The sequence below is a fragment of the Nipponia nippon genome, unplaced genomic scaffold (assembly GCF_047370975.1).
Source record: "Nipponia nippon isolate SJK-2023a ecotype South Korea unplaced genomic scaffold, ASM4737097v1 scaffold_3, whole genome shotgun sequence".
NCBI lineage: Eukaryota > Metazoa > Chordata > Aves > Pelecaniformes > Threskiornithidae > Nipponia > Nipponia nippon.
In genome coordinates, this window is record NW_028262347.1 from 29,197,681 (window position 1) to 29,221,934 (window position 24,254).

The window sequence follows — 24,254 nt, forward strand, 5'->3', positions numbered from 1 at the left end:
AAAAACCCCCATAACAATACTGTTGAGCTTTCTGAAATGAATACCTCTTGAAGCAATAAATCTGTTAAAGGAAAAAATGGTTTCTGGGCACCAGGGCTATGTGTTTAAGGATTTGAACTTTCTTAATGCCTAAAACCTGGGAAAAAAGTCCAGAAAGGACACCCAATTAGAAAGATATTGACTCATCCTGACAAAGGGGGGGGGAGGGAGAAAGGAGGGAAGACATCAAGGCTCACAACAAAAGATCTATTCATTTATAACAGCTTGGCTGTGGAACCATTCCAGCATGCTTAAAAATACTTTATCCATTAGTTGGGAACTATTTTCTAAATGACAACTTGCTGCCCACATCTGACCACAACCAGCTCCCTTTTCACATTGAACATAGGGAGGTTCATGTTGTCAAAAGCAGCTTGCCACCTCTTCTGGACGTTATAGGGGGGTGAGGCAGAGTAAAGCAGAGGCACCCTGTGTGAAACAAAAATCCCTGACCTCCAGCATATAGAGAGGGGAAGTACAATGCCGTTCAGTTCCTCCCAGGCTATTTTAAGAAAAGAGGACAAATGAGTACAACATTTAACTAGAGTTCTCCTCGCATGAAAAACAGGAAGAGCATTTTGGTTAATCAAGTTATTAAATATAAGACCATTTAATGCCTCAGCATATGAGCTCAACAATAGTCCTTTGCAATTTTATATGAGGCTGCTTTATGTTAAGCTCTGATCACACACCTGAGTAAAATCATGAAACACGTATCACCAATGTTCCTACATATTAGCCAACAGATAAACATTTTTAATTACAAATACTATATACTTGTTGAACAGCAGGATTTTTTTAATCAAATGATTCTCTGCTAGGAACACTTCCTCCTCAGTTATAAAGTGGCATAGCTGGAACTATTAATATTTTATGCTAGGGACTGTGGATACAACTTCATATAAATGCTTTTCTTTATCTGAAATGTGACTGTTGCTGTAAAGTTGGCATTTCTACCTTTTCCCAGTATTTTGTTGCATATGATTTCAGAGCTTAGTTTGAGGAAAATGAATGTCTGGTTTAATGTGTGTTTATTTCTCTTGACACATACATTGCATCCTTATGTTAGTTTGCATTGAGACTCTGGAGAAGATGCTGGGAGAATATTGTGCAGTTGATCTTCTCATCAAAGTATCAGCTTTTCTAAACATGTCAGTCAGCTACAGCAAAAAGTACTTTATATTACAATATATGTTATCTGATTCACCTTCTTACAGGGATCATCTTTATAACCTTTTCTCATGTGGATATTCTTAATAACACCAGCCCTATGTAAATGCAAAAAGACTACATCTGTATCTACAGCATCTGTTTAAGGTAAAAATGCAGTGAACAAATGCTTAAGTTCTTAAAACAAAATGTTCAATAATTTATATTTGGGGTTTAGATTTTAGATATAGATCAACAGGGTTTGTAAGAATTCCTTGCTTTCTTTTCTTAGTTTAGTTGATTACTTTCAAGCTAAGATGGGGAAGCAGTGATGAAAGTGGGCATTGCAAATGAATATTCATATATGTCCAGTTGCACAGAAACATGATTGTACGGTACAGAACGCAATGAATGCACAATAGCTTCCTTTTTAGCTTCCTGAGACATGATAGCTCTTAACCTAGGTTTGCAGGTACCTTGAGATATTTATGAATAATACAATGCAGATTCTAAAATATAATCTCCTTTTATGATTACTGGCACATTATAACCCAGCTCTGCAGAAGGCCTAAGAAAAATGGCAGGGCAAGATCAAACATTTGTTTACATCTCACCTCAGACAAAATATAATTTTACTTTGGCTGAACTTTAAGTAGATGTAACAATTACATAAGGAAGTAAATCACAAGCCAAATAAAGAAAGAGAGACCACAGGTCACACAATCCAAAATAGGAAGAACAAAATCTAGTTATGGTTTTACCACGAGAATTGCTATCTAAGTTTTATGTGCAATGCTGGACTTGTAAATGTTTCTAATTTAATGGGGAAATGTACCCAGATTTTAATAGCTCATTTCATTTTCTAGGCTACATCAAAGAGCAAGATGACCTCAACGCAATACCAGCAATGAAAAGAATTCCTGAATTCTGAGCCCAGCTGCAGGGTAATTTCAGAAGCCTTCCTGTCACTGCCTGGCTCCTGTCTTCTGACAAGCTGGGGTTTTTTTATTTAATGGCAACATTTACCTACTGCATAGGAACACTGTGAAGATTAATTCACTTGTGTGCCATGTGAAATATGAAATGTGCTGGGAAACAGATCTCAGTTGTGGAAGTGGAAAGAGCAGTTGCGGTGCCGCTAGCACGCTGTCCAGAAGAAAGTGCCTGGTTGGCCCTGTTGACTTTAAGTTCCTTGCTCTGTCACTGCCTCCTCAGAGAACACATCAGGGCAGAAAGGAAGGGGTCTCAGGGACTGGGTCCTCTTTCCAGTCCACAGTGGAAAATGCTTTGTGGCCCTCAGCCCAAGCCAGTGCAAACTGCTTCCATGTCCCTATAGCAGGTCAGGTGTTGAGCCTTGCATAAACTTCTCTCTCAGTCATGTCTGGGCTTCTCTGCCAAAAGTGCTTTTAACTGAGGTTGGAGATTAACGTATAAGCAGAGTTGCTAATCAGACAAATTTGACCCTTAAGCAAAACAGAGGATGATCAGCTTGGCTGCACAGGTGTAACCCATAGACTATGTTCCCCTTGATTATTGAATTCTAATTTGTGGGGCTCATGGAGTCCTTAAAATAGAAAGGCTTAGAAATCCCTGCCTCCTCAAATGTGAGCAATGTTAAGGAAGAACTTAGCACAACAAAAGGTAATTGTTAATAGCAATATAATATTTTTACAATGAACCCCTCAAAAACAAAAAGTCACTATTCTTCGTGGCTACAGTAACAGTGTCCTGTGCTCCATTGCATGTCTTAATAACTTAAATAAACTGTACCAAATACAACAAGAAGCAGAATTAAGCACTTTTTAATTCTGTTGATAGAAACAAGAAGAAAATGAATGTTTGTTTAATGCAATATAAAAAATAAGTAGAGAACATAATAGACCACTCATCTCTGTACCAGGTAAGACCAAGTTCAAAGTAGTGGCTTATCTTGTCTCTGACATTAGCCAGCAGCACATGCTTATGATGAACAATTCTATTTCCTGAGTCTACTCTTCCAGGCCACACATATTTGCAGTTCAGAACTAGCTGAACTAGATAATTCTTATTCAATAGCCTTTTTGAGTACTTCATGGATTTTTTTTTCCAATTCTTTTTCAAGCCTCTATCAACTTTTAACACCACAAATGTCCTGTAGTAACTTAATTACATGAAGAGGTTTTTTTTGTTTTGAACTTGCTGTATTCCAAATTCGTCTGGTAGCTACTTTTATCTCTCTAGAAGAGACAGTGCACAATCATTCCCTTTTTAACTACTCTATAACCTTGATGATTTTATAAACTGCTGTTACATCCCTCTTCACTTGTCTTTTTTTCTAGCCTGAAGAGTCTTAAGATGTTTAATTAAAAATCATGTTGAAACTGTTACATACTTTTCATCATCCTTTTAACCTTCTCTGTATCTTTCTGACTTGGGGAGGGAGGGGAGAAAAGTGAACCAGAAGTATATGCAGTGTTTGAGATGAGGGCGCACTGTGGAGTTACAGAGAGGCGAAATGATATTTTCTGTTTTGAACTGACATTTTCATAGAACTGTTTCTCTACACTTATCCACTATTTATAACTTGAAGATCTCATTCCGGAGTGACAGGTTGTGTAGGTTAAGTTCGATTTATTAAAGCTCAGGTTATTTTTCCCCATGGACATCACTTAACATTTATTTACATTTCATTTCACTTGCTTTTTTATTGCCAAGTATTCTGTTCTACAGCTCTTCTCAGTTGGTCCTCATGCTTCTTGTCCTGGATAACTTTGTAATACCAGCAAACTTTATCATCTCACTTTTCACCCACATTTCCATGTCATTTTCTACTATGTTGAAGAGCACAGGTCTAGCACACACTTTTGTAGGCCTCTGCTAGTAGCCTTCCTCAACTGAGAAAATTGACTATATAAACTTATTTTTTCTCTACATTTTGAGCAGTTACTCATCCATTCAAAAACATTCCCTTTTACAGGTCCTTGACAAGGAACATTGTAAAAAGCCTTTTGGAATTGCAAGATGACTTTGGCAGCTGGATTACTCTTGCCTGTGTGATTGCTGACACCTCCACTGAGCTATACTCAATTTTTTTAGATGTGACTTTGCTTTACAAAAGCCACACGGCTTCCCCTCACACAATATATTGTATTTATTCACATGTCTACTAATTCTGTTCTTCTATTCTGTTTGTATTTGCCCAGTTTGAATGGGAACAAGTAGTTTCCTTGATCTTCCTTGGAATTTTTTTTTTTTCTTTTAAATCAGCGTCACATATACACCTTCCGTTCCTTAGGTATCAAAGCAGTTTAAAGCAGAAGGTTACATGCTGTAGCAAATAATCTGGCATCCTCATACCTAAATTACTCTAAAAGTTTTTGATTTCATACATGCTAAGTTATCTTTTAATTTTGTAACTTCTTTCCAGGAATTCTTGTGTTGAAACAGATGCTTTGATGTCAGAACCTGTTTTTCAAGGGCTTCTGACATGGGACACAAGTTTCTCCGCAGTTAACACAGATACAGAAAAAATGCTTGTAGTTTCAGCTTTATCTTCACTAAATCTTTTTGCATACCTTGATTATCTAATATCTCTACAAACTCTTGTTTCCTTCTTGTAAGCTTCTTGTTCTTCATGTGTTTGAAAATAAAATTCTCTCTTTATATCTTTTGCAAGTTTTTCCTTAATTCGTATTTTCTCCTTTTGGCTCTCCTTTCCAGTTTCTTCTTTAAGAAGTTTCTTCATTCTGATGTAGTTCCATTTTTCAGAATTAATCGGATTTTTGGCTTTGGTTTTCTGGCAGTGATTTTGAAATTAAGTACATTATGGCCATTCTGTCATTCTAAGCTTTCTGTGTTGATCGCAAACCAAGATTAAAAAATTAAAACCTGCTATAGCTCTTCTTGCAATAACATTTACATTAACACCTTTTATTTTAATCTAGGGGAAATGAAATTAATTCTTGATGTACCTAGAAAAGGGCATACTCACAGTAAAGAAATTGTTGTAGATTGTGGTACAAGGCTATTAGGATAGTATCCTGGAATTTAAAATTGTTCTTGATCATCCCAAAGATAGAGAATGACAGTAACCAAAAACCAGCATGACCCAGTGCAACTGACCTTCACATCAGCTCCAGCCAGTGGCAGCTGGGCAATGTCCCATGTGTATTGCTGAGCTGAGGACCACTGTCAGCACCAGTTTGCCGTTCTCGGGACCAGACAGAGCAGGTGGTTGCTCCTACAGAAAACACTGGGATGTTGCTTCACATGACAACACATTCACCGCTTTCCCAGAGCTTCACTGCTTTTTGACACCTTTCTCTGATTTGTATTGTCTTGCCACAGTATACTCAGGCAGTCAGGTCATTGTGGTGGTGAAGAGCAGTGACAGGCAGAGCCCCTGTATAGAGCCGCTTGCTGAGGTGATGGGTCATACGTGGTGCAGAAAAGATGGCTATTAAAAAGAAATAAAGGGCAGCGTGTTAGGGATGCAACCATTGTACTGGGCCTTCTGTGAGCACCTGATGGCAACTAGCCTGCAGTCCGGATGTCAAGACGATCCTCCAACCTAGAACAATCTGTATGTGGCCTCTGACCCCCACAAATGGGACTGTGACTGACCCCTACAGATTGGACTATGTGGAAAAGCCCAAAATACTAAACCAAATATAACAGGCAACACTAAATAGAAAGAGAAAATTGGGATAACACTGGCAAAGATGACATTAAATGGGACAGAGATGGTGACTGATTTTTATACAGAATGGTTAAAGAAAAGTAAGAGATGCCACAGGATGGAGAGTACCTGACAGGGTGGTAAATGTTATTTGCCTAATAGGTAAGACAAAATTTGAACACAGAAGTTTGGATAATGTGATAGCTTTCAACACTCACTGCTACAAAGTCACTCCATATTTAGGAGGACTGCCAAAGAGCAGTTCAGAATTCAGTCAGTCATGGAGCGTGTTTAACATTTGGCTTACAATTTGAAGGATCCCAGCCAGACTTGCAACAGTAGGCTCTCCAGGACTTATCCTTGTGGCTGTTACCTGCAGCATTTGTAGTCTCAATCAGCTGTTAATGCTTCTCTTGTAAGATTATAAAATAATTGCAAATAGCTCAGATTAGGAGGTGTGAATGTCACTTAAAGCTCATTTCTCTTTCATATGCTATCCAGCATTCTCTGTAGGCAGCAGATGAGGGTCTACAGAAAAACAGGAGCCTAGAAACAAACAATAATAACAAGCACTAATCAGAGTGTAATAATCTTTTGAGTTGCACTTATGTTAAAAGGTAATCACTGATATTCACACAGCACTGAATAAGTAGCATTTCATATGGACTTCATAGTTACAGAAAGAAAATAAAGAATTTTGTTTCCTAAAGAGCATCAGCAACAAAACATGAAGAAAACACAGCTTTAAAGTTTTAGCACTGGCTTTCAGGAGAGGTGCGTTTTCTCAGTTATGGCACGAGATCCTGTGCAAGCTTAAGCAAATTTTGCTTTAGTTCTATGTTAACGCTGTGCTCGAACACATCCCTGTGTACCCTGTTCCAGTGGCAGCTGGGACAAGCAGGGTTTCCCATCCACAGGAGCGCTGCTATTGCCACAACCTCCATATGTGAGCATGTGAGCTGAGAGGGCTTTCAACATAGAGATGCAGTTAGATGCCTAGATCTCTGGATCTAACCACACAGTCCTCCCATGTCTCACCTTTTATGTTTTTAAAATACAGTAATAATACCTGCTTCACCAGTGTATACAAACTTTCGCTTCCAGCATATATGAGGTATATATGAGATCCTTGAAGAAAGGGCGTTGTTGAGTAAGAATTACTTCTTTATTTCTGTATCAGACGCAGGAAAGATGGTATTCTTTTAAGCACTATTTAGATTTCTTCACAAAATTGAGATGCCTGAATAAAATAAAAATAAGAAATGAGTAGCAGAAAACTCAACACTAATTCCAAATACAGACAAACAGTATTTTTCACAACATAACTAATACAGAAAGCAAATGAGATTTATTTTATGCCTGTTTATGTGCATATATGCTAAAACAATATATATATATACACACATTATACACATATACACATGCATGGGCATAATGCATGTGTTCTAGCCACTTGAAAGCTTTTTATATGCTTGAAAAAACAAAGTGTATCTATCTGCAATATGATACTGAATGCATACATTTCTTACAGGTTTGTTTCTTTGTTTGATTAAGATTTAAAAAATATTCTTTGGGGTCTAAAATATAACAGTTATGAATATCTGAAAGGAAAAAAATAGCCAGTTAATTACTTATGTATTTCTCATATTCCATCACATAATCTTTGCATTCGTAAATATGGTAATCAACAGCTGTGGACTTTAAAATCAACGCTATAGTAGCATGTGAAATGTAGTACAGTAGTTTCTCATGATAATAACCTTACTGATATGAGATTCTTTATATACACAAATATGATCTTTAAAATGGCCTCTATCAGCTTAAAAAATGGACTATATCATGAAACTTGTTAAAGCCAAGGTGAACCGTGGCACCATATCCAAATGCAGAAAAAGACTATCACATTTTTCGACATTTCTACAGCTGATGGCATTGAAATGTCAGCAAAGCTCAAAGCAAAAGTACACAATAAATTTGATATTACACCACATGTTTGATTAAGCCCAAGGGTAAAAGTGTAACCTGCAATTTTATTCTGAGTCAGTAGATTTCTGACACATTTTGATTTTTAACAAAGGGAAACTCAGTCTTAAGGCTTCACAGAATTCAGCAGGACTGTCATAGTTTTATTCAGACTCTCCTAGAAATTGGTCTTTACAAGCCCAGTGGACACAAATACATTAATAAATTTTATTATTGTAAAAAGTGTTCCCAAGGAATTGTTTCAAATCACAAAGCTGTGACTATACTCAAAACACAGAGTATTAATTAATGGCAAAAGTGTGTTGAGACAGTATAATTGTAATCAGAAAATGCTGTTTCTATTTTCTATTTCAGATTTTTAATATATTGAAAATAGTTCTATACATGTACCTGAAGTTGTTAGTTTTTAAAATGCAAGGGTGTTGTCTATAAAAGCCTCAAGGAATTTCTCACCATACTTAGTTATTTTTTAAAAATCCATTTATACTCATTATAAAGTATAGGATAATTCCAATAATAGTTAAAAAAACCAACTCTGCCTCACAATGAAGACACGGGGAAACCGTACCAGTTATTCTGACAGGTCTTGGAGAAGAAATGCTTGACTACAGATGAAAGAAATAGAAACGGTGAAATCCGCTCTGTTTTATGACCACAGAGCGTGGTAATTAACTGACACATATTCAAACACTTTTTAAGGAATAGCCTATTCAAAAGCCACGCATTGTTTTTGTTGTTTCCTAATTTTTATCACACTGCTGGATGGCTCAGAAGTGATGCTGTCAAAGCGGCAGTCAAGGACCGAAGTAATTGGAACTGCTGGGTGAAAAGACAAGCTCCGTACAGGAATTTCCTGCCACTCCGGTGGCTGTGACAGAAAAGCTCTGAAAATGCCGGTAGAGATTTAGAATGATGAATAGCTGCTACGGTTAGTGAGAAATCTTGGAAGTTCAGTTTTGTTTTATTTGTTGAAATATTACCAAAGAAGGCTTGAAGCCTGTGACTTGTAAAATGTGACTCCAGAATGACCTCTGACAGTTGGGGTTGCTGTGGATGTTATGCTTCTATTTATCTGTGAGTATTGTCAGGTCCTTTGTCTCATTTCTCAAAATAAAAGCACAACCTTTGTCCCACTGTTTGTCATTATTTATACACTATAAGGTCAGTTCCTTTATTTTGAGACCTCCTAATTTTCCTGACATTATTTGTTGGGGCTGTCTTTTCTACCGTTCTTGATAATTATCCCTGTATTCCATTCTCCAGTCTTCAGAGATAAACTAACAAGGCTATGTCCACGTAATGGACTTCAAAGTAAATTGTTGCAACGTTGAACCTAATTACCCTGCTGCTTGGTGGAATCTGTAACCCTGCTACAGGCACACAGGCTCCTGCTGCCTTGAAGCTCCTGAAGAAACAGGCTTGTGAGAATAACATCCACCGAAGGCAGGGAAATGACACAAAGTAGGAAATGCGAGTAAGGATATCTATCAGCACTCCCAGGCAGGGAGCCACCCATCTTCTGGCTGGACACCGATTGACTCTTTCCCCTGCTGAGGTTCTCAGATGCGAACTGTCTTCTGATTTTAGGCGCTTAACACAGGTTGATTCCCACAACCACAGCATAGAGCCTGGAGTAGTAAGTTAGAAAGTGTAGGCATTGCACCCAGTAAACCCAACTGGAGCATTCAGCTGGGACTGCAGGAGACCCACACTCAAATCCCACCTCTGTTTGAGTCAGTTTCACAGGTCTTGGAGAGCATTCCCCGTGTTGCAGTGGTTAGAGCAACTGGGAACGAAGATAACCTCTTTATTTTTATATGGCAAGTATAATTTGAGGATATCTACATGACTAGATGTAAGAGGCAAAAAGATGAATTTTTGAAATCTTCACTTACTTAACCATTGGCCTGTTTCGCACCACCAGGACTATGGTTGTTATATCCAGAAATGTCTGTCAAGTACTTTGTAGGCAGCACCTTGGACACATACAACAGCAGTAGAGCAACGGCTTTGAAGATCTACATTTTGACCTGAAAACATTAGGCACCTGCAAGTTACTTGAAGTGGATGGGCCCTCACATGATTTCACCCAGGTGGATCTAATTGCAGAAGCAAGGCCTGAAGACTTATCTGGAGAGCATCCTCCAGAGGCATTAAAGCTGAAGACTGGTGAAAAATCCATTGGTACTGAAAGAGTGCCTGCTAGACACTCTTAGATATAAAACTAACACCCAGCATAAGTGCTAAACCAATTTTATTTTGTATATGATTTTTCAAGATAGCTACAAAACATCACATGAAGCAGACAAAATGAAAGCAATAATCTTCAAAGCCTAACACGACATCCTTTTCCTTCCTGGCATAAGTACAAAAATGCAAGCTAAAAGAAGATAACTTCTTACTGAATGAAACCGCTTTGACAGAGACTGGATCTAAACTGCTTCCCTCTCTTCTGCTAAAGTCTCTTTAAAAAACAGAAATAAACTAATCTGAAGGAGCAGGGGAGAAGGACTCCAGCAAACCTAATACAAAAAAAAAGAAACATCTTACATGGAAAATGTGAACTTATTGGTTTTGTTGAACATAAAGTTCTTTCATAACTTCTTTCTATGAACTACTATAGTTCAACACTTACAAAACACTTACAAAAGGAAAAATTAGCTTCAAAGTTATGCAAATATATACAATCAATAAAGTTAATTGTCAAATACATGGACTCTCATTTTCTGTCTCAGTTGTAGAATATGGGATCCCACAAAAATATACACGTTTCACAAAGCTGTAGTGAAATGAATTTGCAGACCTCTAAAATATTTTTCTTCTAGTTTCTCTTATTTCTCTTATGCTATTCACATAGCATTCTTTTTCCTATACAACTTCTCTTTTCCAATCCTACTTCTAAGTATTATACTGTATTGCTGTTACTTTATAACAATGGACTTTTAAAAGACTACAGTGAGTCTCAAAAATTATCTACCCAATAAATCAAAAGCAAAAAACAATATGAAATTATTATGTATTTTTATTTACTTATTATTATTACCTTGGTTTATTATTATTTATTATAATGGGTGCTGTGCCAGGCAGCCAAACAAAAAACACTCAGACTTACCCATCATTAATACCACAACTGATTCAATTGAAATAAGAAAAAATAGTAACAAGGATCAATGCAATCAACGCCCACCACCACCACCACTAAAAAAAAAATCCTAAAAAAAAATGTTAATTAAAAAAATCCTTTCTAAATTTTCGATGCAATAGATATTGAGAAGATGTGAATTGAAGAATCAGTGCAGCACTGCTTCCAGGACACCTTCATTATGGCAGTGCTCAGCTACTTATCAAAACACCAGATAAACAGATGAGAACAGAAAACATTTAAATACAAGCCTGATGCTACTCTTCAAGCTACTAGTCCGCTCTGAGAATAACCTCCCAACTTTACCATTGCTTTCTTTGAGACCCATGTCCTCACTCTCACCAATGTTCCCAAACCGACTCTGTGTTTTCTCCTAAGTATGCTGACATCATACAGAGTGATCCCTTGCCAACCTTGGAAGAGTTACTGATAATAGGAACACAGGTCTCACTTTGAGCTAGGTTGATATTTCCATTTAGTCTACACATATGTGTATATTGTGAGCTGTCCCTTTGTCTTTGCCCACTCTGATGGATTACCTAGGATTAAAACAGTGCCATGGTCAGTGTAGTCTGTCTTTCTGCTCTCAACCTGCTGGAGCTGCTTTTTAGAGAGAAAGAGTCACAAAACATCCTGGTACTCTTATAAAGGTAAATGCTCCTTGGCCAGTGCAAGAACAATAGACAGTTTTCCATTACATTCATATAATGTCTGTAAGTTATTAAAAATGCTCTAAGGCATGAAAGTCGCAGGAGAAGTGCCAATTGAAGGGAATATCATTTATATTGTGCCTATTTAAAATATGTTCAAAGAACATTAAAGTTGAATAGCCAGTGTTTCAGACAAGATTCACATATTAGGGAATGCCAGATGAAAGGCTATCTACCCAAATTTCATATATATCTGTATGTCCTTGGCTTCTCGATCATGCATTATTTTCCACTTCACAGAACATCATCTGGACCTTATGTGGAGGGTTTAGACCACCAACAAAAACAATCACTAGTCTCAAAACAGGTATAAACACTCCTTGCCAGCTGCAAGGCAAGCTATGGAACAGGAGTGAAATGCAGGTCAGTTCTCATCCATCTTCCAGAAAGAGGTTGATCTGCTGTCTGTAGCCTCTATTAGCTAATAAAACCAAACACATCGATTTGGCACATTAATTCTGAAGTGCATTATGCTTGCATTTAAGTCTTGGCTCTTTAGTATTAGAAATCAGTAATTTACTCTTTCTTCTAGATCCCAGTTAGATTGATTCTAGCTGTCTCAGATCCATCCAGTTTTATCAAAGCAAAAAGTTTATTTCGGGGTTATCTCATCTACATCTTCGTGATTTTACCCAGAGCATGATCAAATGTGACAGGGATATCATTGGTGTGATCAGCATATGAAATCTGTCTGTTCAATGCCAGATACTCAGATGTGCTTACTCCTGCTATTTCTTGTCCTCTTTGACCATCAGGACTTCGGACCATCCAAAAACCTTGTCCTAGTTTTAAAAGACAGCTAGAGCCCTAGATGTTCTTTACTTGCTTTTCATTTCTCCAAACAATTTTCTGGTTTTATTCACTTTCTCAGAGAAGGGGAAATTCACATCTGGGTAATGCCACCGTTTCTGAATTGGTATAGTCTGAGGGACACAAATTTCAGCAGAGAATGTATATGCACTTTCCCAAAAGAGGTTACTAAATAATTTTATTAGATTTTTCTCCAAATCATCCTTGTGCTGAGAATAGACTCAAAGGCAAAAGGGGAATATTTTGAGACGCACAGCTGTCATTAATTTGGTGGTTTTAATTAATGTAGATCATCAAGTATCATTATCACTTAATAGCTTGATACTGTGGTCCTGTAATCAGCCATCTCAGAGTCCCGACAAGCTGGTGACCATAGGTATACCTATGTCATTTCTGAAAGTAGGCAGTCTTAGCAGATGCCATAGATCTTTATGTGGCTGTATAGATCACACAGCTGGAAACTGAGAAGAGCCTTTAAAATGTCCTACTATACATTTTCTCCAGTTAAAGTGAAGGGAAATGAAATATTCATACGATATGAAGCTTCCTAGGCTGGAAATAGGGTTTCTCTTGCCAAAGGAAGCAAGCACCTTCTATAGAATATTTTGCTTGCCAGAAATATGGAATAAGCATTACCTGACTTCTTAAAATCACCCTTTTATTTGATTTCTTACCAGACTGAAGTGAAATGTGAACTGTAGCTTTAAGGCCTCTCCCAAACTTAATAAGCTCCAGGTGTACTTGAAGCAGTTAATTGCTTCTGAAGGGAGCTAAGAGAATATTGTTCCAAGAGCCTGTTATTTCTGAAAAGACACTAAGATCAGGGTTTGCTGCCTCAGTGAGTTCCTATGGTGAAAGTTATTCATGTGCAGGAGCTATCAGGCTTGAAAGAAAGAGCTTTTATGGAGAACCTCTTTGTGGAAGAATGAATGCACTGAAGATTCTCTACAGAAGGCTATTTGAATTACATGCATCTTAAACAGTGTATGTTGAACTAAATCCCTCTGAATTTTATGGAAATGGGCCCAAAGTGTGAAGCTGGGCTCGTGATCCAGGTTTCCTCCTAATAGAGGGGGCTAAATTCGGTTTTTACGTCAGGCTCCTCTCCAGTTCTATTAACAATGAATTCCCTCCTTTCTAGCTTCCACATTATCACATCCTGATAACTAGCAACATATTGCAGCCAAGAGATACCATAGCTACTTAGTTATGCTCTTGCAATTTTACATGACTATCATGTTTAAAGTGGGGAGGGGTTAAGATAAAAAACATAACTTTGGCCCGTGCTTCTCTCCAGGGACACAGATTTTTAGTAAATCACATTGAATTATGAAACATGCATATCATGTTGATTTGTAAAGAAGAGCTACCTTGTGACTGAGACACTATGCTACAATTTCTAACATGCAGGCTTAGTTCATCTCTTTCAATTTTCCATTGCAGCCCTGGATAAGTCATCACATATTTCAGTCTAATCTTGTTCTTGGAATAAACTTATCTATTGGGATTGAAATTTTCCAAAAATTCAGTCTGTATGGGAAATTTTAGAACAGATGTTTCAGGCTTGGCAAAATTACAAGTAAAGAAAACAGGCTCTTATTTTGGGAAGCATGAAGCAATTTTAATGATTGATGAACTCTCTCTATTTGAGTGTAAACAGGTTGTACACGAATAACTTTTAAAAAATTACTGACTTCGCCTAATTTTTTACATCCCACATAGCTATCCTTACTCTGCTGTCTTTGTTTTTCTGCACGCGGCTCTTCACTTATAATTTCAAGATCTCTAGCACTTTCAGAAGACATGAAAATGTCATCTTCAAATCTGGCGTGACTCAAGTACTATAATATTTGTGCCATTTTCTTCTTATTTAAACTTTCTAAAGACCTTTTCCAGGCACGAGGTGAAAAATTTCAATGAGACACTATCTCCATATCTAGCTACACTTCAACTCAATTTCTTCACACTTCTTGTCATGCTAAACTGAAACATTTCTGTCCTAATAATATAGCTGTGTTTCTGAGTTATTATATATATGGCTCTTCTACACCTTTCCTTTCCACAACTTTCAACACTACTTGAATTTCCATCAAGTCAGAAATCTCTTCATAATTCCAGGAAGGTATACACAATCTCTTGTTTTTTCTGGCACTCTTTCTCAGGGGTTATTCATTGTTTGCAGGTGATTGGTGGCTGAGACATTATTTCTAAATCCAGGCTACTCTTGAGCATGATTAGAGTGTCATTAAATATTTTTTAATGTATATAAAGTGCTGACTATAAACCCCAACCATCTGGCATTGCTGTGTCCTGGTTGTTAGTAAGACAGTAAAAGAATATATTCAACCTATTTTACCCCTAGAACAACAGTAATAATCCAACAGAAATACAGGATTTGTTTGCCAGAGAAGGAACATTTCAATGCTGCTGAATATTATTTTTAAATCATTATTATTATGATGATGCAGTATAAATATAGCCGCATCTTGGAAGGCCTCAGTGTCAAGATTTCAGACAGGCTCTCTAGTATCAGTAGTTTAATAAGGCACACCCTACTCTCAAATGATATTACAGTTAAGAATCTGGAACACTTTAGATTTCCAGGAAGTTCCTAAAAAGCCTCATTCTTTGTTTATTTAGCTTTACAACTAGTAAAGTGTGAATATGTTCAAGATGCAGGCAGTGTGCTTGACAAGGAGGAGTGTGTAGATGGAGGGGACATGCTGGAACATCACAGCAAAGCAGACATGCCACTGTACGTGTCATACCTAAGAGAACTAAATGTGGGGAGAGGGCCTACAACCCCCTTACTTCCTTCCCCCTTAATAAATTCACTTTAAATGTATTAACTTGAAGGCCTCACCTAACTTAGACATCTCTTCATCTTTTTTGTTTTGATCTTGAAAGAAAAAAATTTTAGGTGCTTCCTCCAAAACAGGTGTAAGCAAGTCAATAAGTGATAATCTACTTTTAAAAAAATGAGAAAAAAAAAAAAAACACCAAAAAAATCCTACCCATTTTCTATCATACCTTAAAGTGCTGTTCCACATCATAATTTGCCTTCCTCAGAACCTAAATAAGATCTGGTCTTCCTGTGTTTCCTGTAAACTGGTCTGTTTGGACTATTTCAGACCAAGGCAACAAGCCAGTTTGAAGAACTACTTTGGAGAACACCAAATGCCAGATCCCCTGCTCATTTGAATAAACTTTACCTTAAACATCCTTCCAATTGCAGTTTTGGCACTGCATCTCACAGAGAGATAAAATCCTCACAAATAATTTGTTTTAAAACTGTTTAAGGTTGTATAACCCAAAACTTTAAATTCTACCCAAAACCAAATAGGAACCAGAAACTAATTAATCTCTTGCTTTACTTAATAACTTGATTTAAAGTGTATCTCCCCATAGAGACTCTGAAACACTCCATAGCTGAATTGATGAAAGTATGGATTTCAGTAACATCTGAAACAAAACAAGACACATTGCCATTTCAGGAACTCAACAACATGGACAACCATCCTGGCACTTTTAATTTAATTGACAAGTATTATGCCCTTTCTAGAGTCCTTATACCCTCACATTACGACAGTAGGTTGAAATCTTAGGATGCAGCAGCGCTGTCCTCGTCATAGGATTTCTTAGTATGTCTAAAATTATGCCATCTCAAATTAGTCATGAAGCCATGAATGTGCCACCCAGGAGAATTTTTTTTTTCAGATAGTCGTCTTGTTCTACTAAGGTATTTTAAGCCCTCCAGCAAATTATTCAAAAGTCTCGTTGCCTTTCCATTCTGTCTAGGCTGTATTTAAATGCAGGTAACTGAACTGAGGCAAAACGGTGTGCCCAGTGGAGTCAGGCTATGACTTCTAGCAACAGCACTGACCAGATGTGTTACAGGAATTTTACAATATAATGTTTGAAATGTATGTTACTATTCAACCTGCTCTGTCAATGCTCGAATCCCGCTGAACAGTGTCTGCTTCAATCATGAATCTTTTTTCTACATGTCCTGTAGTGGGGAACGGCAAGAAAATGAACACTGTCTGTGATGCTAATGCTATCGCACACATAATAAAGGACAGTCTGTTTGCCGAGTTGGATGGGGTAATGGCCTTTGCATAGCACAAGAGGCAGGCTCAGAAAGTGTTTTACAGTGGTAAAATTTGTAATGTTCTCATTTCCATCCATGACAGCGGCTAGTAACACTTTGGGATTCCCTGTGGGTTACCAGGGCATGTGACTAAGAATGGAAATCTCTGGGGTGAGGTGGTTCATAGGCATTTCTTAGTATTTGCTGAGGGTCGTTCTATTCTCCTTCCGTTCCAGGGTGCACGAAATAAAAATAAGGGCTGTTTAATACACATGGAAATTGAAGAGTTATGCTTTCAAACAAACAACAGAAACTTATTTTCTGTAATAGAAACCATATCCTAAAATCCAATATGAAAAGGCTGATTCAGTGTTAATATTTTTTACCAGTTTATTGAAGTCAAAGGTACACTGAAAATATATATCTTCCTGTTCCAAATTTGGCTGTTGTCCAGTTTACAGGTCTGACTACTAACTGTCTATTCTAATACCAGTTCTGTAGTTATCCAATTAGGTAGAGCTGGGAAACACACATCAGACATTCACATCCACATCTGTATGTGACAGACAGAACTTCTGATAGTCAGTGAAGCACACGGAAAGTGGCTGATTAAATTCTTCCATCTGAATTTGTAGGCTGAAAATCTGATCTCAAGTTTTTCCACTCTTTCTAAAATCTGACAGTTCGACATCCACCTCCCCAACTTCAACTGATTCTTAATGTGATTTAGAATGACATGAGGCTGCATTTTTACTCGATGAAATGTGCACTGTAATTTGTTCTAAATGCTAAAGGAGGAAGATTAGTTAGATTTCTATATTAATAACCACTCAGACTAAGCAAAAAAGATCAGTGACTTCTACCTGTTTAGACTTAGGTAAAATATGGAAGGATTCTTTCCTATACTAATAGCATTATAATTAATCTTTCTTTTAACAAAAGTTAAATTAATAAGTGTAATTAAAACATGTCAGCTTTCATATGTCTTGTTATGAGAACGTACACCCCTGTCGTCTTATTGTTTTTATTGAGGAAAACCGAGGAATCCTTTAAGAGGATTAATACATGCAATGCACTTTTAAATTATAAAAAAACCCCACAACATTTGAAACATTTCTGAGCAGAAAGCACTTAAAATCTATTAACAGTAGTAACAAAATATTCAAAAAGTCAATTTGTAAAGCATTTACTTATATTTCCTATGTGCAAATCATTTTGTATGGACTACAAGGATCAGAGAATGAAGTGTCAGCAAATAACTGCTGAAATACAAGATACCCTTGTAGTTAAATATTTCATTTCTGCATGAGTGGTCGTGAACATCTATGGATTTACCAGCCTTTTGTAGCCTATATAGCAGGATAATATGAGAATACCTTCTACAAGTGAAATTGAATTTTAAGATATTCAGATAAAGTGGGTCAGAATAGTATGGAATTATCAACAAACTTAAAACATTTCATGTCAATTTTTATTACATTCAGTAGAACAGAGCTCTCAAAAATGATATAATCTAACCTTTTCAATAATAAAAAAAAGAATACTCCTTCTTTAAAAATCTGATCTCACAAGTATTTTTCTTTAGGGAAATACAGCTCATCTCAGAAATATCCCTCTCTTCCTTTCACTGTCATTTATCATTGAATTCAACTGAATCTCTTTCACCGAGACTTTATAATTTCATCTTTAATACCCCCCACTAATCTCCCTCATGGTGGCCTTCAGCCAACAAATGTTCTTTACATTACAATACCCTCATTTATTCAATTCCCAAGAAACAGATCTGTGAAAGGGTTAACCATTTGATTGTCAAAAGCTTTGGGTTCTGCTGAGCTACTAAATTTCATGTGCACTTATTACCCAGGTTAGGTTCAAGCCATTGCTGGGCTGGCACAGCGTTTGCCTAACAGGGATAGACCCCTGTAGGGAAAACTAGACAATTAGATGATACTCTGCACACCTAGCATTTACTCAGCCTAAGCCATACTGGTATAAACTCAAAGGTAAACCATCTTTCCCTGATTACTCACTGGGAGTGCCGGTTCCACAATAAGGGGTTGCAACTAAATCTAAATTAGAGGAATGAAATTAGTTTACCAGTTCACAGCTCCTGCTGCCCTTCCATGCAATACCATGATGACATTCTACTTTGTTTCAAAAAGGGGGTGGGGAGAAATCATTTCCAGCTTAAATGGGCAATATGAAAAGACTTATTTTTCACCATTTATTTTATCAAAAGGAAATTACCTACCGAACAGGCAGATGCAATATCACAGGGGCTGAAGTGACAATAGCAACGTATTTGTCTCCTGCTCAGCCTTTCCACTTTCGGTATGTTTATCTGACAATTATTAGGTGAAACTTAGTCTCTCTTCCAAGTGACCTGCATTTCATGTAAATAATTAAGCATTCTTTGGAACAGGTACGTGAATATAAGTTTCCTGTGTCCCAGGAGAATGTCCTTGCTTCCTCCCCCCTTAACCTTTCTCCTAATTCACATTTAGTTATTTAATACAGCATTTAATAGCGTTAACAGGAAATATTGAGGAAGCTCTGCCTCCTTTTCGAGAAGCCTGGTGATTAGGACGTTCCTACATTAGATGTGAAGGATTTGGCTTCAAATTCCTGTTCCAAATTACACTAATTGCAGCATCTTAGGGAGGTGCTTCCCTGTGTATTGAGACACATGCCAAATCAGTCTCTCTTTCCAGCTATTTTCTGTTACAGTGTCCAATTCCTGTAAGGTCTGAGAACACTTCTGAGGTTTGAACCTGTCTCTTGGACTCAAGCTAGAGAATTTTGTGGGTATTTAGGCAGGTGGTAAGTGCCTGGATTCAGGAGCATCAGCACCCTACCCTGCTCACTGGCTGAAACTTAGGTACTTGCACAGCTAGGGAACAGCTAGCTGGGCCGAGGATCCACGTAGTGCAAAATATTTCTGTATGAAGTGGATTCAAGTAAGCAGGTGCCTCACTCTCCCTATTTCTTTCATCCAAAGACAGGTCTTCATAATTGGCCACCCACAGCCAAATGAAAAAAATGGGTGTTACTTTTATCTTCCTGAAGAAACAGTCTGAAAAGTGTTCTTAACCCCCTTGCAAAGTCTCTTTACTGAGTTTCTGATGATCTTGTCACTTTGAAATAGGAAAAGAAAAAAAAGCGTCCTGTGGTTTATTTGCCAGTCTATATCACGGTATTATGAAAACCTGAGTACACTGTCCAATTTTACCAGAACAGAAGAAATGATCCAATCACTTGGAAATACAAAGGATAAAGTTCAGGCATTATAACATACCATTCTGTGAGAACAAGGGCATATCCCACCCATTCATTCAGTGAAAATGAAGCAGAGAAAATGGAGGAAAAGGATAAAATTTCCTTTCTTGTACCAAAAGACACTGGGTGCATTCTGGGCATAAAGAAAACTGCTACTTGTGATACCAAATGGCAGATAAAGGTTGTTTGATTGCACGGAAGAGGGACTAACAGCTTTTCCAATCTTAAAAATGGTCCTATTAGAGACAAATGAAGGAGTTCTAATCATCATTGAAACAACTCTTTTTGATTAAGTCAGACAGAAGAATCATTTAAGATATAGGAGACAATCAACCATGTTCAGATTTGAAGAGAGCATCTAACTGACATAGCACAAAACAAAAGAAAGGCATTAAAATAATTTTGTTTATGAAATATCCTTTACTTATTAAATGCACATTCATATGAAGCCACAGCATAATAATAATTGATATTTAGGCCAAGATAGGCAGGAATTAATATCTTTATAATATAGATGGTGAGTTAATTAAGACAGAGAGGAGACAAATTATTTACTTAAGGTCATTCAGAAAGCCAGTGGAAATAGTAGGAAGAATCAGCAGATGTCCTGTTTCTGAAATCTCTGTTATAACCATTAGATCAGTAATTCCCAGTCTGGCAGCCTGTAAGGTCTTCTGGCGTGCTTCATGCCAGTACATGTTAAAAAGCTAAAACCAAAGCCAAGAGCAAAATGTTGCCCATGGCATGTTACTTGCTTACTATTTGGGTGATAAATGGAACCAGTTAGAGGCCACTGATGAAACTGCCTAATTCTTCTTTACATGTCTTATGTGCAGAGTTGGGTTTTGTCCAGTCTGTAAACCTGTCTTTGTTGACTTGTTAGAGAAAAATAAAAGGCATAAAACACTGCCAGCAATGACAACAGCAAAGGCAGGCAGCCGCTGCCACAGTAAGCAAGTGGCTGCAGTCGTGTGCACGAGCACCGCGATGCTGAGGGGTGGCAGCACCCACCAGCTCCAGCTTCAACACTAACCCCAGCAGCTGCCTGGTCCAGCAGCAGAGGGTCATTGCTCTAACCCAGACACCACTTGCCTATGACAAGCAAGTTACTCACAGAGATTGCCAAATAAATATGGGCCAAATATAAGTTAAATTAAAGCAAATACGATTGACCGTGGCACACTCTAAATACTCTTTCATACCAACTTAACATTTTTCAGCCTGATTCTTCAGATGTATTGCAGTGCCACTGCATTAACATAGCTAAACATACATTACAGGCTTTTCTTTGGAATACTTTTTTCAAACTTGATTGTTGTAGTCACCACAGAAATATTGATCAAAATTCATTGCAAGAGGACATAGCTAAGGAGATGTAAAAGTGTTTCAATATGAAGGTATTCATTGAACATTCTCAATATGTGAAATGCAGTACCACATCACATCATGGCAACTTTGTTGTGTAGATTGCCATCTCTCCCAGAAATCATGGGTAATGGAGGTTTTAATGTTCTTTCAGTCAAATAAATGCATATTTCTTTAATTTTTGCTATTTAAAATGAATGTGAATTATAAATTTTGAGAGCAGGGTAGAGTAACAAGACATATTAGGAAAATAATGACACTTTTGGCTTTCTGTTGACCATAAATATGGGAAAAAAAGTTAAACTCGGAGAAAAAAATTTTCAATTATGGCTAATACAGAGGAGTTTAAAATACAGGCAACACCTGTTAACTTTATATAGAGAGGTATTTGATTTTTAAAATAATACAGGTTTGAAACAATACAAGTTATCCACAAACTTAATCTTTCAGATTATGTGTTTTCTTACCAGAGTATGTGACCAGAAACATTCTGAAGGAAAAGCAACTTTAATAAGGCTACTGTAACCAGGGTTTCCCTGGTCTTGGTGATTTTTCTACTATAAGTTTTGCTTGGGCAGGATTCATCCTACTTCATCCAAGATTCCAAATGTCTGGTAACATCAGAAAGGTTGAGAGTGGGGAATCCTAATAGCCTAATGCAATCACATAGCTCTACATCCACATTCAGAGGAGAATAAATCAGACTCACTGCAAGTAAGATAACCTGATCATGGATCTGTATTTCTATGGGAAAAAAAATTCTCTCCGAAAAATTGCAATCCTATGCGTAAGTGTCCAAATACTGCCCCAAATGCTGCTCTGAAACTCAGATCTTCTAGGTTTTTTTCCTCATATGACAGACATACTGTCTGTTTGCCTCTGGAAGTTCACCCACATTACCTTGCCAATACGCCTTAAATCTGAACTGGAGACAGACTTTTTTAGCCCCTAAGTTCATTCATTTTAATATCTTTTCACTGACACTGCAGATATAGGTGGCAATCAGACAAAAAGCAGTAATAGGCTGTCCACATGATGTGGACACTAGCATAGGAAAAAAACTAATAACAAAGATTGATATTCATTCAATGGTTCTTTCTTTTAAGATAAATGCAGTATAAACCATTCTTGGTTTCTGAATCATCCTTTCCCTTCGTCAACAGGTATTTTATATGAGATGAAAGATAGTAATAATAAAGAACCCCGAGAAAAATGTATTTGCCCCTCATACTGTTTCTGCCCTCCAAATATTAGTGGAATACTAAGAAGTAATTGAAATTATCTAAATGAAGATGGGTTTACAGTTATCTGAAAATAAGCGTGAGACTATGAGTAGGTTTGTTTTCCTCATTTACATGGAAAATTACACTTTTACCTGTATATACTACTACAGTTACTTGAGAAGTGCCTTTTATACGTCCCTGATGTTTTGATAAGTGAATATTACATATGAGGACAACTCCCTTTTCATACGTTTTAAACTGTCTACATTTTGAGTCCATTCTGTTCTCATGTATCAGGAACTATTTAAAAACGCACAGAAATTGTCACTGAAAGGATACCAGCAGGTGGAGGATGAATGCTGCCAATGCTTCCAAAAACAATCAGTCATTAGATTTAATATTAGAGTGTACACATTTAATATTAGAGTATAGAGTGGGGAAAAAAATGGCAAATGTGGACTTTTCACTGAATTTCTACCTGTTTTATTTACAGAGAGAGAAGGTCAGGTCTGAAAAGGACTGAAAATATGCCAGAATTGCACAAAAAATGTCATGATGTGAAAGTCCAAGTTTCAGTTACCTGTGTATCTAATTTTAGCACTTTTGTATATATATAATATATATATATGACCAGCCTTTCATATATTAAAAGATGTGTCCTGGTGGTTTACTTTCAGGCACCTGAAATATACAATAGAACAGTACAAAAGACAAAACAATTCAAAATAGGGTCAGAGCAAGTGTTTCACAAGGAGTGAAACAATGCAGCAAATGCTGGAGATAGATAAGGATTTATACTTGGCAAGTCAGACACAGAGAGAAACTGTTCACAAGATCTCCAAGGAACAGTCTGTGCCTGTCAGAAGCACTGAATCTACATTTTGTTAGGTTAGATATCTTTGGCATTCAAAGAAATAAATGTTCCCATATCCTTTTCAAATGAGTCCCAGGCTGACCCAATTTGCATGGAAATGTTTACACTTCCTTCAAGGTAAATCATCTAAACTTACTTTTTACTGCATTGAAATGAAAACTGATTTATTGTTTCCCTGTTTACAGTACTGGACTATTTACAGCCAAATATGTACCATGCATAGATATAACAAAGACTTAAACAGCTACAATCTTTGACACTACAAGCAACACATAGACATAGTCCCTGTTATGAGATCTTTTACTTTTGGTGAATGAAATCAGCCTTTTAAACTACCACTAGGCACAGGAGAGTTAACAGGGTTTTGGCCCAGCTGTGTGAAGGAGCTGAATCAGGAGCAACATTCCCATATTTTGGTGTCAAAGAACTGGCATAAGCGGTGGCTCTCACTGCCTCAAGTATGCAATCTGTGAGAAATAGCCTTGGTCATACCTTTGCGATATCTACCGCAGGATCCACTGTTTGATTAGTGCCTAAGGGTGAGTACCAATGACACCACTTACAGCATCTTTCCAACTGCCTGCAGGGCTCACTAGCAAGTCCAGGCTCAGTGAGACCCCCAGGACCACTGGGTGTTCAGAGACTGTCTTCTAGGAAGAGGCAGCACTGCCAGTTTGTTTGAAATTGAGACATTGTGAATCATTGCCACAGTTGTCTGGAGCACATTAGTGAAGTCATCAACAGGGATGGTGGAATTTTAAATAAAAGGCACAAAACACAGCTTAGAGCAAGTGTGTGGGTCTATGGGATATTAATGCGGCATTATGTTTGTATGGCATCTAACAAGATTTGTTGCTGCAGTGATTTTCTTGCAGTACTCAGCCATGCAATGGGAAATAGCTGGCAATATCAATATAAGCGTCAAGGGGAGCATGA

The 24,254-nt window shown here is 37.4% G+C and overlaps 1 protein-coding gene and 1 long non-coding RNA gene across 3 annotated transcripts in view; one reads left to right on the forward strand and one right to left on the reverse strand.

The window, feature by feature from the left end:
• The window catches only part of LOC148054535 (uncharacterized), a 19,661-nt gene extending 13,194 nt beyond the window's left edge, over positions 1-6,467 (forward strand). Inside the window, exons 5-6 of one of the 2 annotated variants that reach the window (XM_087768035.1) lie at positions 1,257-1,356; positions 2,055-6,467. In XM_087768035.1, coding sequence (XP_087624161.1) covers positions 1,257-1,271 — 15 coding nt within the window. In that variant the 3' untranslated portion in view covers positions 1,272-1,356; positions 2,055-6,467. The remainder of the gene's footprint in view (positions 1-1,256; positions 1,357-2,054) is intronic. The other variant, XM_087768034.1, reaches the window with a different exon arrangement.
• The window catches only part of LOC148054536 (uncharacterized), a 24,136-nt gene continuing 6,169 nt past the window's right edge, over positions 6,288-24,254 (reverse strand). Inside the window, exons 2-3 of the long non-coding RNA XR_015707020.1 lie at positions 6,915-7,085; positions 6,288-6,391 (exon numbers count right to left, since the gene is read on the reverse strand). This is a non-coding gene — a long non-coding RNA (uncharacterized LOC148054536). The remainder of the gene's footprint in view (positions 6,392-6,914; positions 7,086-24,254) is intronic.